This window comes from Vombatus ursinus, unplaced genomic scaffold, assembly GCF_900497805.2.
Source record: "Vombatus ursinus unplaced genomic scaffold, bare-nosed wombat genome assembly UNPS02014779.1, whole genome shotgun sequence".
NCBI classification, from domain to species: Eukaryota; Metazoa; Chordata; class Mammalia; order Diprotodontia; family Vombatidae; genus Vombatus; species Vombatus ursinus.
The window spans coordinates 56,200,478-56,216,800 of record NW_020954557.1 but is presented as its reverse complement, the minus strand read 5'-3'; the positions used below and the strand labels follow the sequence as shown (position 1 = coordinate 56,216,800).

General features: G+C 35.0%; 1 protein-coding gene across 2 annotated transcripts in view; it reads right to left on the bottom strand.

Annotated features, from left to right (window-relative positions):
* The window catches only part of IFIH1 (interferon induced with helicase C domain 1), a 97,958-nt gene that overhangs the window by 39,080 nt on the left and 42,555 nt on the right, over nucleotides 1-16,323 (bottom strand). For both annotated transcript variants that reach the window (XM_027866107.1, XM_027866108.1), the window contains 2 exons: nucleotides 10,196-10,300; nucleotides 1,729-1,949 (listed from right to left, as the gene is read on the bottom strand). In XM_027866107.1, coding sequence (XP_027721908.1) covers nucleotides 1,729-1,949; nucleotides 10,196-10,300 — 326 coding nt within the window. The remainder of the gene's footprint in view (nucleotides 1-1,728; nucleotides 1,950-10,195; nucleotides 10,301-16,323) is intronic.

Below are 16,323 nucleotides of genomic sequence, written 5' to 3'. Positions count from 1 at the left end.
TGCCCATATGATTCTTTGTATAAAGAACTCCTTATAAAAAGATGACATGTACAAAATACATTGTGAGCCACATAATGGAAATGACATAAAAACTTCGGTTTTTACTGCATTTTTTTTGCACATATGTTTACTTTAGCATTGAAAAGTATTTCTCATTTTAAAGTTTTAATTGCAGTAGCAGTTATTTAAAAGGTTATATAAGGAAAATGTTGATGCTACATTTCACAGACATATCTTTTTAATGATCTCAAAGATTGGATAGGAAAATTATGTTCCTCACAAAAATGCTTCATTTTACATTGGGAATATAAATGAATTACATTGTGCATTTGGGAAATGGAACAGTATTTTTAATGACCTCAAGTGTCTCCCTGACAGAAAGTACCATATTTTTAACATCAAGATTCTACTGAGAATACAATATGGTGATATCATATGGTTGTTGATCACAATTTCCAAAGAATTAAAATTGTAAGGCACTGGAGATACACACAGGTGGCATTAAGTTACTATAACAAATTACCAATGAGGCATAGGAGAATAAAAGATACCCAAGGTATAAGTGATTAAAAAAACAAGGTGAATCAGTCCCTTAATGAGAAAAAGGCATAACATATGGATGATTGAAGTGCTGCCCTGGTAACTACATAATCCTAAAAGACCTGGAGGAAGGACACTGGAAAACTCCTTTAATGAAAGGAAGAAAGAAAGGCACTGACGAGAACTACAGAGTATGAGATTTGGATGGGTTGTAAACCACATTGTGGACATCCATGAGATCACAGAGTCAATGAAATATTAAATGTCAATATTAAATTACTATCTCCAGTTTGTATTATGGAAAATGATGAATACTGAGAATCTTTGAATTATTATTGAATCTAAGAATTGGGAGGGACCTTAGCCATTACCTAGTCGTACGATATCACACTCAAATAGAAACAGATCCCTGTGGGCTGCATATTGACTTAGAAAATAATAAATTTACATTTTCTCTATGTTGTCAAGTAATTTTATTTATTTTGCTAAACACTTCCCAATTATATTTTAATCTGGTTTGGGCCACACTCAGGAGTTTTGCAGGTTTGGTATCTCTAACTTAGTCCAGCCACTTGAGGCTATATGCAATAAATTCCAATTTACCTGATAGACAAGCAAAAAAAGTTAAAATAAGTATGTTTTTCTCTAATATATTATAAAAGATATACTGTTTTGCTTTCTGAATTATAAAATTACTCAATTGATAAACCATGCATGTCACATATAACCTATAGTTAATCAGAACCTTCAGTAAGCCAGGATGCTCTATTCCCAAACCTTTGCATATGCAATATAATATTTTTCTACTTTTCCACACACATTGCGCTCAAGGGCACATAGGGTTAATCCTCCATCCAAAAAAATTTCAGATTTCTGTTTCTTCCATTGGGATCATCAATGTTAATATGTTATTGTAACTTCTACCAGCACAAATTAACCTTAAGTAGTCTCAAGGAAAACATTCATAAGTCATAACCATTAAAATGTGAGTTTTGGGCATTAAGAGAAATTTTGGGGGGATGACAAGTTAGCTGTTACTTATAACTTCAGGTATGAGGGGGGAAATGACAGTACCTCTTTAATTAAACTATTCTTGTGTGATTTATTGTTACAACTGTTGTAAGGCTTAAATGTGTTAGAATAGCAAAGCAAAAGAGAAAAACCAATATTTAGATGTGACTTATGTACCTTATTCACAAGCACCATAACTTTTCCAGGCTCTGATGCTTTTTTCTTCTTATCTAAGTGGTCCTTGGCAATGTAAACAGCTACTCTTGTTTTCCCGCTTCCGGTAGGGAGGCATATAATAATATTCTTCCCTTCTAAAGCTGGTTTGGCCACTTCCATTTGGTAAGACCTGAGGACCAGTTCTGGCTCAGGAGACGCTCTTTTCTTCTCATCATCTTGGTCTGAATTAAATTGGGGAGGTGTAGAGAGGGAGAGAAAAAGAGAAGGGTCAATGAGGTATACTAGTAAACATTGAATGAGATATGGGCCTTGTCTCCCATATTCCTTTTTGTGTACAGTCTAATTCAAACCTTTTCTTGCTCTGTCGCACAGATGGAGTTTCTGCTCTCAGTTTGCATTTACGAGATGGAAAAAAAAGGAGCTTTGGGTCAAAAAATTATTTCATTATCATTCCCTCTAGAAAGTTTTAAAGACCATCTGAGTTTAACAATTGTTAATATTGAATCTATTTATGTATGTACTAATTCTCAAAGAAAAAAATAGCCTCATTGAGATGAAGTTAATACTGTCCCAAGTTAAACAAAAATCCATCCAAAGTTTTATGAAATCTCTAGAGAAAAATGAAATTGTAGGACTTATCACTATTACATTACATATTCAATAAGCTCTCTCTTTCCACTACCAATGATTCCAATAAAACCAAAGAGAATCCATTAGCCTCCAAAAAAAAAAAAGTTGCTGATGGTTCCATTTCAAAATGTATTTTAACTTATTTTGATAGTACTATTTGAACGGTAGGAAAATTCACACCAAACAGTGCTTAGTAATAGTCATCTACTAACCCTGCAGGAAGTTTGCCTTCTGTATGAATGAATACAAACAGATGCATTACATTTAAACTAACATTGGATCATCTGTCTGATTCATTTAATTTCAGTATCATCAAATTCTCATTCTAGCCCACCAGACTTTAAAATGCTATATTTTGAGTTCTTTTTATGCTTATTTTGCAGTTAGTTAACAATTATTAATAATTCATTTAAATTATTTACATTAAGGTGAACTCTTACCCAAGAACACCATTACTTCTTTAAAAAAGACTCTTTATAGATCACCAAAATACTAACATTTCACTTATTTTAACTACATTCATCACTTTTTAAAAATACTTTTTGCATAAGAACTAGTACATTTGTAAGAGAAGATATATTTTAGGCAGTGTTTAACTTCAAGATCAGTGTATTTACTTTTGCTAATTTGCTGTTTGAGCTAGACAGTTTGTTAAAAGGTATCAACAAGATCAGTTCTCTTTTGTTTTATTTCAATCTGCATACATTTTTGCACAGATTAAAAAAATGCTGCTTCCATCAAAATAGTTACATGTATTTTAAAATTTATTTATAAAATTGTTCCTCCTGTTGTCTTCCACTCTTCCTACCCAACTCATGCTACCCTATCTGTGGATATTAAGATTCAAAGAAAGACACAGTGACTTTATAAGTCTTCTTTCCCAGAAGGGAGCATAGATCATTTTGATATAGAATATGATTGGAGGAATAAAACTTGGAGAGCATTGAGTTCAACCCCACATATTTTATAGATGAAATTCAGTTTCAAAGAAAGTTATGCGACTTGCCCAACTGTTCAGTTTCTCAGGTTCTTTTCTAATTTTAACATCATATGATCCTATTGTTTATTATAAATTCTATAAACCAATCAAGGTGGATTTTTTTACTGCTCAAGTAGTCAGGTTTAAGTGTCATTCATGATTTTTATATAACTCTTCCATTTATTATAGTCCCTTTGAAGACTATGAAACTTGATGGATAACTGCAAATAGAGGAGGCAGGCATGAGAGGTGTATTCAATGTTTATAGAAAACCCAAATGAAAAGCCCTGCTTACTTAGTAATTGCTAACTGGTCAGCTTGATTCTTAGCATATCATATTTCCTTAGGTGAGGAAGAAAGAATTTCTCTATATAATCAACAGTGGAAAAGTTTGCATCCTTCTGTGGTTAAAAGTAGAGAACTGAGCTGATTTTCATTTAACCAAGCTACTAACCAGTTTCCATTTAAAAAAAAAAATCACTGTTTGAATTTTGTTTTATTGTGGATGTTTTTTAAAAAATTCATTTGATTCCCTTCAGGAAAGTGAAATCAATTAATGAAAATGACATTTTACATGGGCAAAGATTTTGAAAATACCCTCTCCCTACAATAAATATTGAGTCCAAAAACATAAAAATCATCTTACTTTTAAGAATTCTATAGTTTGTAAATGTCCAAATTAAAATAAAATATCCTTTAAATAATAATATGCGACTGGAACCACACCATGTGGCAAATTTCAGCCTCAAGTTGATTTTGACAGCTGAGTTATTCTTGAAGAAAAAAGGTCTGTCACTGCATGTGTTAGAAATCCAAAAAGCATAACTCCACCTAAAATAAGTAATGATGGAAAAGTACACCATTCCAGCTGGACAGGCTGAAACACATTATCTACAATTCTATGGGGAATAATAACCACACATTAAACAAATATTTAATACTAAAAATATTAACATTTTGTGAGAATCATTTTAACTCAATATGAATGAGTCAGAAAAAATTATTATGTGTGACTAGGAATCTTTAACTTACCTTTACAAAAGAACAACTGGTTATACAGTTTTGGGGTATAAAACACATAGATATGAATAGGTACTCACTAAGTCCTACTCTGATGCCTCATCTAGGGTGTGAACTGGGGTTCTCAAAGGTTCCTCAAAGAATGTTAGAAAGACTTTGAGTATAGTCCCAGCAACAGATTGAGTCCACTTTTCAAGACCCATTCTAGCTAAGTATCAAGAGGCCCATCACCAGTAAGTCTGCCATTTGGTGATGAAATTTTTTGGCCTATGAAACCTATGAAACAAAAATAAACCTCAGTGCTATGTGGCTAACCTTTTGCTTCTTGTAGTGATGGTGCCAATGTCAGGAGAGGGGGATAGGATAGGTGGCTTAGAATAACATTATTTCGATACTATCTAAATTTTTTTCCACTATGTTGGTATTCTAAATGTGATATGCTTGCTCCTAGCTAGGCATGCATAGAGAATGGGTCAAGAGGGCCGGCACTTTTGGCGAAGATGAAGGGACAATGAGAATTCTCTCTCAGGGTGTGCCAGCATATGACTGAAGGAACTAAATTGCGTTATCTTTATATTCTTGCCATAAATTAAACCAGAAGAAAAAAAGTGGCAGCCAAAAGGAAAAATGGCTTATACTTTCTTCTTGGACAGGCAAATAAAAGAATTGACATAGCTGACTTTACTCTGTGCTCAAATACAACAAGAAATATTTCACATAACTTGTAGTCATCTCATATTGATGAGCATATAATAACAACAATAATAGCTAAATTTATGTATGCTTCAAGGTTTATAAAGAACTTTACAAATATCTCATTTGATCCTTACAACAACCCACACAATAGGTGCTATTATTATCCTATATTACAAATGAAGAAACTGAGGTCTAGAGAAGTTAACTGACTTGCTCGTAAGTAAAATTTAAACTCAGGTCTTCTCGACCCTAAGAATAGTACTCTATCCTCTGTGTCATCTAGCTTGCCTGCTTATGAAAAGCTTTTTTTAATTCACCAACATTTGCTTTGAAAGATGAAGAAGTAATAAGATTGTAAGAAAAAGTTTAATAAGATGCTTTAAATTATATCAATATATAATCCGGTGCTCAACAACTTCAATACAAAGATGAGAACAAACAAGGATGATGTAAAATATATTGGAAAATACAGGAAAAAAACAAGGAATTAAAGAAGTCTAATACTTGGAGAAGCCATATGCCTGCGTATCTTCTTCAAAGAGAGAATCAGTAGGCACTAGACATAGAAAGAATCAATTAACATTGAAAAAATGATTATATTTTAATAAACTGAAGATAATTGATATGGAACCATTACTGAATCAACTGTGTGTACCAAACACCAAATTGTTAAAAGAAATATCAAAATTAGAACAAATTAGAAGAATAAAAATCAGAAAAAAGATATGGTGTATAACTGAAACAAATCAGTGCAGAACTATTCAAATGGGATGGGATATGGAGAGAAGGATATAGACACAGACAATTATATGGTATCTGAATACAGTTGCCAAAAAAAAAAAAAAACCAAAACAAAACCAAAAAGGCCTAAAAAGTATCTTTATAATCATCAAACATTTCACTTCTCAAGCAGAAAATATGGCTGCCATAGGGTATATGGGTTTATAATATAAATTTGTTCATAAAATCTCACAAAGAAAGATGACAGATTATGAGCATTATTACCTAATAAAATGGAGAAAAACAACAAAGGGTAAAACCAATTTGAAGAAAACTTGGAAACAGATCCAACTAAAAAAAGTTATCCAAGGAAATTTAAGGATGAAAATGTAATGACAACAACAGAAGAAAAATGGAAAAGATCTGTGAAGATTTTTATAACAAACCTTCTTTTTAACCATCAAGAACAAGTCAGCCAACAAATCTAGTGTCTAACATCATGGTCCCTGATGTGCTTGAAGAGGAGGTAGAAATGATACAAATGAAAGAAATGGTAGAGAAACCCCCACAAGCATGTGAAAAACAGTTGGATTAGACCAGTATTCTTAGAAGAGAAGCCTACTTGAGGCAATACAATTGTGATGATATTGAGGGATTGCTTCCCTAGGTATCTGAAAGAGGGGAAGATGCTAAAAAGCATAAACAAAAATCTTAGATCATATTAGTACCAAAAAAGGCAACCAAGAGAACAATTATTATTGTACTAAATGTCTACTTTTTTATAACAAACTATTTTCTAATCTATATATAACTTTTCTGGAAATATATCAAGGGCCTCCTCAATGTGGGTATTAGGAGGGGACAGATATATCGCATACAATATTCCATTATATGCCATATATTTATCATTATACGATTGACTGGATGATGCCTAAGATACAAGATCTCAGTATGCCATTTTTATCATTAAAAAGGCATTTTATTCCATACAGAAAAACCCTGTCTTAAAGGCTATCTTCTAACAAAGCGTTTTCCATTGTTACATTAAAATTATTCAAGATTTCCTGAGAGGTATAACAGAGATTACCTTGTTTGATGACTCTTTGATTGTAAAATATCAAGCTATGATAAAACAAAGAGATTTATGCCTGCCAAATGTGTTTGCCCCTGTCATGAAGGAGATGCAGTCCAGAGTCCAAGTTGAAGAGAGATTTCTTCTGGACAATGAGTTCCCCCAAATACTCCTGTTTTCAGATTATACTGCTTTTTGCATCAAGCCCTGGTAAACTGTAAAGACTCATAATAACTGAAGAGTTTTAGCCTGATTCTTTGCGCAGAAAAAGTCAAGTGGATGACGAATATCTATTGCCCAGATGATGACATGCAGTTAGATGGACTACAGAGGTTATCCGTAAGTGCAAATATTTTGGACAAATAGTGAAGTGGATGAATAATAGTTAAGTCCAGAATTAAGTAAGAGGAGAATGGGATAGTATGCTTTCAGTAAACTGCAAAGTTCTTTTCATAACCTCAAACTTCTCCCCAAAATAAAGACCCATCTTTTTAAAAGCAATATTTTACCAGGGTTGTTGTTTGGCTATGGGTCATGGAACACTAGAGTCTCTTAGGAATTAATTAAAAACTAGTGTCACCTAATAGTCAACGGAGGGGCATATGATATGTACGAGCAGGGTGCAACATATAACAAATAGGAACTCTAAAGATGAACCAAAGCAAATAAAGTACGTCACCAAAGAAACTTGCTTGAAAAATAAGGTAGGCTGGGAATGTGATTAATTATTTCTAAAGTTCCTTCTCATTTTAAATCTATGACGTCATTATCTAAATAAAGACAAAAATGTAGCTTTATTGTCATGGCTAAAAATTAAACCCCAATTTATGTCTGAAGTAAAGGGAAAAATAGCAAATGTTAAGAATTTGCAGGTTATTCTTTCCCCATCCCCACAATTTGACTGTGAACTTCTTTAGAGCAGGGACTGTTTTTGCCTTTCTTTGTATCGCCAGTACTTAGCATAGTGCCTGCATATAGTAGTTATTTAATAAATGATTGTTAGCTGACTAATTTGCATTTTATGTTTCTGATTGGATTTAACAAATCTTGCATTTCAGAACAAAAAAAAATCCATCAAACACTTCTTAATATCTCTAAGTCATCTAGGAGACTACCTTGAATACTATAAATGCATAGTAAATATTTCTTGAATGAATGAATGAATGTTGTTGAAGAATCCTTACTTAGATAAATAATAATAAGGCTAAGAATCAAAAGTCTAATGAGAATCACAGTCCATGAAGGTACTTACTATACTTCACTGTGAAATCTAGCTGTAAATTAGGCTTGTTATTTAACATGAATAGCATTTGGTAAGATCTTAAATTATTTTCTTCATTAAACCATCATGCCAGGCCTACTACCTAGTGAGAAAAGTTTATAGAGGTCCATGAAATCCTGAGCTAGTTAGTTCTACATTACTCCTTCTAAAACAAATTGTTTCCACTGTTATCCCTAGTAAATGTACCCATTCAACCTGCCAATGACCTACTTTCTCTACCCTTGTTAACAACTTAACTGACCTAGATATCCTCATACTCTAATATACAGGGGGTCCCAAAAATCATAGTGCTGTTTACATAGCTTAAATAGTTGAAATCTGCACAGACTTTTGGAATACCCTGTATTATGTCCTTTCTTTCCTTATTTAGTCCTCCAGGAAGCTTCCTGAGATCTACTCCCCATATCACTATTTCACTTGATGATACTATTTTCCTTGAAATCCTTTCCAATAGAAGCAATCTTCCCAACTTCCTGAAACAATCTTTTTTTCTTTCTCTCTCTTTTAGCACTTTGACATTTATTAGCAGGGTAATCTGGGAAGTACCAACCTCAATTTCTGATGGTAGGTACTCAAAATATGTGATTAAATACCTAATTTCTATGCAATTTCTTTGGTATAGAGAACTCTCAGGTGTGGAAATTCCATTTACCAATGTAGGTTGGCACCTTCTCTTCAACTTACGGTGTCAGAGAGTTGACCAGAGCACTAAGACCCTAGGCAACTTGCCCAGGATCAGAGCCAGTATGTGTCAGAGGTGAGATTCCAACCCAGCTTTTCTTGATTCTAGGGCCAGATCTCCTTCTACAATAGTACTCTTTTATCTAATAATGTGAGCATTATTGCTTAATAATAACTTATATTTAAGTCATACTTTAAATGATTGAAGCCACACTACCCCTGATGTCATCCCATTTTATAGATAACAAAATTGACGGTGCTACTTGCCCAAGTCATATAGGTATGTGCCAAAGCCAGGATTTGCTTTCTTCTCAACTCCAAGTTTATTTCACCACCATACCTCCTTCCACAGGGAAAGGTACATAGTAAATATTAAATAAAAAATACTGAACTAAATTCTTTTTAATTGAAAATAAAGATGATTTTAAATTATTATACATAGTTTGATATTCAAAATAACAATTTCTCCTATTGTGATTTTAGAGGCAGTACTATGAGGAATGAAACATGACCAAAAGAGAGTATGAATCTCCTCCTGATATCTTTAAGAACGATGTACAATTATCTTTCTGGGATGATTCTGAATGTTGCCTCTTCAATCCAATATTTCTGTGATTTCTCTAAAAATCCCTCCAGTTTTGTATTTATGGGATTCTTTTGAATGCTTGGCAAGGAACTCCCAAATATACACAGATTTTTTTATTCTGTTTCTCTATCACTAGGCTATAGAATCGAAAAGGACTGGAATATTTCATCTCTAATGTGGCCACTTTCCTAACTCCAAAATAGGAACAGTGGATAAATTTTACCAGTGGTCTTCACACAAGCCTTTAAAAGTTTTTCCCCTACACCAACTGACCAAATCATTTGTAATTCTTGTTTCTTTTCCAGCAATATTTATAAAGAAATGAACTTCTTTTTTCTTTCTATACATCCTTTTTGAATATGGATTTTTATTATATTATTATCTACAAAACCACATACATTTTAACTCTCATTAGCCAATTCTTTATTAATTCTTGGATTAAAAATATGCCCCTGGGCATTTGGGCACATGTACAAAAATGAATACAGCATCCAAAAGCATTAAATTAAATTATAACAGATTTCATAAATAAAATAGCCATGACTCTATGGAATTTAGAATGTGCCAGACCAAAAAGACAGGTTCTGAATCTAAATTAGATTATTTAGTTCTGAAAGACTTTTGTAGGTTACACTTCAAAAGAAGGTATATGGCAAAGTTCCAAAACGACCTCACAGTGAAAAAGAATTGTTTCACTTCCATAAATACACTAAGTAGGGTATAAGCAGCAGCCCCCACTCTTCTTACTATATGTTGTCTTATTTCACACTTTTTAAGGTTTACACAACAGTTATGCGGTACCTGAATCACTTCCCATGGTGCCTGAAACACTGCCCATGTTGCTGTTATGTCCAAGACTTTCATCTAAGCAGCTGACACTTCCTTCTGCCAAACTTGTGTCTGATTCTGCAAAGGAAAACATTTTAAAATATTTTTAAAATATTTCCAAGCGTAAACGTATTTTTAACTGCACACCTCTACAATACACAGTACATACAGTTCAGTGTGAGTGGTGAAGGCACACCCAAAGGAGATAACTGCAAAGATAAGGTAAGAGTTTCTGGCCAACTACATTAAAAAAAAAAATTCACCACCATGGGCAAGTAGCTGCTGGATGGGGAAACAAACATTGACTATCACTACGAAATAGTGGTTTTTTTGTAAGTGCAACATAGAACGCACCCACCACAGGGAAATAGAGAAGATCTAATGCCATCATGGCACTGGGAATGGGCACCCTTTTCCATCTGTGCAAGTTTTGCCTCAAAAGAAGAACTGGATTTGATATCATTATCTTATCTACCAAAAAGATTGTCTGGAACTTACTGGATTCTATACATAATATATTTTGCAAGATATTAGTCAAGTCTAGTAATATACTGATCAACCATGAAAATATAATAAAAATCCAATTTAAAATCACCAAAATGAAATTTCATTTGCTTTTCACTGATAAGTAAGAAGACAGGTTGATTTCAAATTCCTACTAGAAGGAGGAATTGAGGTTAGAAATCAACTTTGCCTTTTATTAGCATTAAGCTAGTTTTAGTAAAAGAATGAGGGCTCATATGAATAGCAGATGAAAGGATTTATTAGCATTACTTTAAGCACTCTGATTTTCCCCTTTTGGTTCTCAAAAAAAAAAATGACTCTGAAAAATCCTTTCACCATCCCTCGAAATATCCCCCCCTTTTCGTATTTCTCTCCAAGGGTTACAAAACAGTATTGTTGAAGAATCAGAATCAATAGTCAAAATCTTCTAAGATCTGCATGTACCACTTCCCTGGTAGAATCCAAGGTCCTTGAGGGCAGAGACTGCTTTAGTTTTGCCTTTATAACTCTAGGACTTGGGCCAAGTGACTTGTATATAATAGGCACTTAATAATTTCTTGTTGAATGAATAAATGAAGTCAATCAACTTAAATGTTTGTACGGAAATCGTGTAATTTTCACTTTACTATGAAAGTTTTTTTAATTACACATAGTTTTGAGAGATTAAGTCATTTTTCACTTTTATTTCCAGATAGTTTTTATGATCTCTGGTTTCCTAACTAAATTTCAACAAAAAAAATCAACAGATAAAAATTAAATATAAAAGCAATTTTAAAAATAATTTCTAGATTAAGAAGTACTCATAGGTATTTTTCCCATTTCATTTTATGCCTTGCTTTTTCCCACTAAATAGCATCTTCCTCTCATTGGTACATCTGCCCATAAAATTCTCCTACTTGACAACTCTATCCCACACTCTCCTCAGAGCTACTAACAAGAGGTACCTCTGGGAATTGCAAAGTGCCATATTTAAAATCTCTCAGTGAGATGTATAGGTTTTCCCATGCAATCATAAGGGAGCCTTCAAATCTGAGTTTTGGAGCTAATCTGTGACAACTGATAAGCACAGTATTTTCACATTTGTGTATTTATGTTGTTCTAATATACTTAAACAATATGCATATTAGCAGAGAATTTTTCTATAAAATTCTTATCAGCTCTCTTTAACTTTCAAGAGATGTGATATGCATATTTTATTGGATCAGGCTGTAATTCACCAAGTTTCATAAGCGAAAAAGATCTCATCCAATACTTGGAAGGGAGAGTTCAACTTAAATCAATTTAATTTTATTTATTTATTTATTAAATGCCCACTATTAACTTGCATGGCCAGGTGCTGGGGACACTAACCTAAAAAAAGACATAGCTGATGCCCTTAAGGGACTTAAAACATAATGATTCATTTATATCCCTTACCTCCTTAGTTTGATCGCCATTGTGTTTTCATAGAGTTAGGGGTTTAGAACTGGAAGGAATCTTAAGTCATTTAGTCTCATCCCCTCATTCTCTAGATGAGAAAACAGAGCCTGAAGTGACTTGACCAAGGTCACACACAATCTGAGTCAGAAATTGAACCTGAGTCCCTTGAATTCTCTTTCCACTCTAGAATGTTGTTTCCCTTACAAAACCGCAACACTACACAACCCTCACCATCTATCTGCCTTCTCGGCTCCTACATGCATGCTGCTGAATGGTGCCAGAAGGCCATCACAAATATATGCTCTCCGTTCTATTTGGTAAGGCCTTAGAGCTGAGATGCAATCCTCACTGTGATTGTTCCAAACCTTTGTTTCTTTGCTCAAACTTCCCACACATTTTTTCTTCGCCCTTTCTCTCAGCAAAGAACCTCTCTTCATATTTTGCTGAGAAAGAGGCTGTTCATGAACTCTCTCTACTCCCTTGTTCTGCATATAGAACCCCCTTGACATTGTTTCTCATTTTCTCCCTTTGCTCTAGTCTCTGATAAAGAGGTGACCCTTCTCCACGTGAATCCCAGCCTCACTACTTATTCTTTTTATTCCATCCCATACAATCTTTCTCAGATAACTGATCCACTATGATCACCATCTTCCTCTAATCTTCAATTTCACCATATCCAATCCTACTTTGTCTCATCAGAATAGATCTCCTCTTACATAAGAGATTTTTCGAACTAGATGTTCCGTAGATGTCTTGAACTCAACACGTCCAAAGCAGAACTCATATCCCACTCCACACACCCCAAATCTACTATGCTTCTGAATTTTCCTATTACTATCAAGGGTACCACCATTCTCCCAGGCCCCTAGTTTGCACCTGTGGTGCAATCCTCAGCTCCTCACTCTCACTCACCCTACATATCCAACCATTTGCCAAATCTTGTCATTTCTCTTTCTACACTTCTTTCATGAGTCCTCTCCTCTCCTCTCCACATAGCCACCATCCTAGTTTGCATTTCTTTTCACTTAGATTATTGCAATAGCCTCCTAGCTCCTTTCCCTGACTTACGTTTCTCCCCACTCTAATCTATCTTCCATATAGTCACAAAGTGATTTTCCCAAAATGCAATGACAATCCCAAATCACAATGAAGCATTCTATCCACCTCCAGAGAAAGAACTGAAACTATCTGAATGCTGACTGAAGCATGTGATCATCTCTGTTTTCTTTCTTCCTTTATTTTTTGTTATTAGAGTCTTCTACAAAATGACTATTATGGAAATGTTTTACATGATTGCATATGCATTAACTATATTGAATTGCTTGCAGTCTCAGGGAGAAGGGAGGGTAGGGAGGGATAGAATTTGGAACTCAAAGCTTTTTTTAAAAAGTTAAAAATTGTTTTAATATGTAATTGAGGGGGAAATAAAATATTATAAAAAATATGGGAAAACCCCCCAAAATGCAAATCTGAGTATCCTGCCACTGTTTAATAAACTCTGGTGGCTCCATATTGCTTCCAGAATCAAATATAAACTCTACTCTTTGACATTTAGAAAAAAAAAATCTCATTATATCCTGACCCTTTCTTACCTTTCCTGTCTTCTTATACATTATTTCCTTCCTAGCACTGAGCTCTAGTCATACTGTCCTACTTTACTTTTCAACACATGACACCATTTCCTATCTCCATGCCTTTGCACCAACTGTCCTGTGTCTAAAATGCCTTTCTCTCTCTCTCTCTCTCTCTCTTTTTAATCACCACCTCTTCAAAATCTTGTTTTGTTTTGTTTTTTTCAAGACTCAGCTTGTGCCACCACAAACATGAAGCCTTTTCTGGCCCTTCCAGCTGTTAGTGCACTCCCTCCCAGAATTCCATGGTATTCCTTTTATATGCATTATCTGCACACCGTAGGTGTGGGTGTCATTTCCCCCTCAGCATGTAAACTTCCTTAGGCAGTGGCTTTGTATTTTCAGCTCTGAGCATAGCTCCTGGAATCTATTAAGCAATTAAACTGCTGATTGTTCAGTGAAGACAGGTACTTTATCTCTCCTCCCTTTCAAAGAAAAGCTGTCTATACATGTTGTCTCTACTTTCTCCTCTAACTCTTCATCCCATTGCATTCTTGCTTTAGATCTAAAACTGTTTTTTCTATTGTTTAAATTTTTTTTATTTTTATTTTTCAAGTAACTAACATTTTTAATGTATCTTTCTCTCTCATTAACCACCTTCCCCAGTTGAACAAATTCAAAACAAAAAAAAAAAAAAAACCAAATCCTTCAATATATACTAAATAGTTTGGTAAAACAAATTCTCCTATTAACCACTCTCCAAAAATGTTATCTCTTTCTATAATTTAAGTTCATCACTTCTGTCAGGAGGTGAGTGGTATGTTTCATCTTCATTTTTTTTTTTTGGACTTGGGTTGATCATTGTGTCAATCAGAGTTTTAAAGTCTAAAATCATTTTTCTCTATAATTACATAGATTGTTTTCTGGTTTCTGATCATTTTGTTCTGCATCAGTTCATAAATTGTCCGTTTCATCATTTGTTATGGCACAATAACATTCTGTTCTGTTCACATACCACAATTTGTTGAAGCATTCCCCAATAGGAAGACAACCCCTTAGTTTCCACTTCGGAACTACTATGAAAAGAGCTTCTATAAATATATTTGATTTCTTTGGAGTGTAGGTCTAGCATAGCTGGATCAAAGGGTATGCAGAGTTTGGCAACTTTCTGGACATTGTTCCAAACTGATTTCAAGAATGGCAGACCGGTTTCACGGCTCAACCAACAGTGTACTAATGTGCCTGTTTTCCCACATCCCCTCCAGCATTTATCACTGTCCTCTTTTGTCATCTTTGCCAGTTGTATAGTTGTGATGTGGGACCTCAGCAATGACCTCTGACCTCTTAAGTGTTAAGCATTCTTCTTAGGCCTAATCCTTCTTAACCTTGTTGCAGTTTTGACACTGTTGCTCACCCCTTCCTTTTTCAATAGTCTCTCCTCTCTGGGTTTTTGTGACACTGTTCTTTGCTTGCTGTCCTCCTACTCTCTGGGTAGCTCCTTCCCAGTTTCCTTTGCTAGATGCTCATCCATGTCCCCTTCTCCTGGGCAGCAACGTGACATAGCAGACCAGGCGCTGGGACTGGAGACAGGACGACCTGAGCTCAAATACCGCCTCAGACACTTACTAGCTATGTGAGGTTGGGTAGGTCATTTAACCTCTACCTCAGTTTTCTTAATTGTAAAGTGGGGATAATAATAGCGCCTACCTCCCAGGGTTGTTGTGAGGATCAAATTAGATAATTGTAAAGCATTTAGCATAGTGTCTGGCACATAGTAGGCACTATACCCTTAATCCCTTCTCTTCTCTCTTCTCTGGGGTGTGCCTCAGGGCTCTGTTCTGGGCCCTTTTCTTTTCTTTCCCTATACTCTCTGGGTGACTGCATCAGCTCCCATGGGTTCAGGTATTATCTCTATACCTATGACCCCTATATCTACATGTGTCCTATTCTCTCCACTCACAAAGCCACCATCACAGTTCAGGTAAGGGTAGCACAGCTGCCAACTCAATAATCCTAATGCATGGCTCTGAACATGTCACCCTTCAGCAAAAATCTCCAGGGGTTCCACTTCACCTCTAGAATGAAAGAGGAACTGCTCTATTTGGCATTAAAGCCCTTCAGAATCTGGCTCCAGCCTACATTTCTAGGATTATTGCACATTATTATTCACATACTCTACATTTCAGCCAAATTAGCCTACTTGCTATTCTCCAAACATGCCATTCTAGCTCCCCTATCCCCATCTTTGAATAGGCTGTCCCTGACACCCAGAATTCACTTCATCCTCACCTCTGCCTTTCAGAATCCCTGACTTCCTTCAAGCTCAAATGCTTCCTCCTACCCAATGACTACCTTGAGTGCTCCAATCACTAATGCCCTCCCACCCCAACCCACCAATTGCTAGGTATTTACTTTATATCTGTGTTCATGTTTCTCCCAATATTCTCCTCCCTCCCCCAGTCAAATGGAAGCTCCTTGAGGGCAGATACTATTTTTGTTCCTGTCCTTGTATCTCCAGGGCTTAGCACAGTGACTGGAATATAGGGGTGTTTAATAAATTCTTACAGAATCAATCAATAAACATTTATTAAGTGATAACTGTGTGCT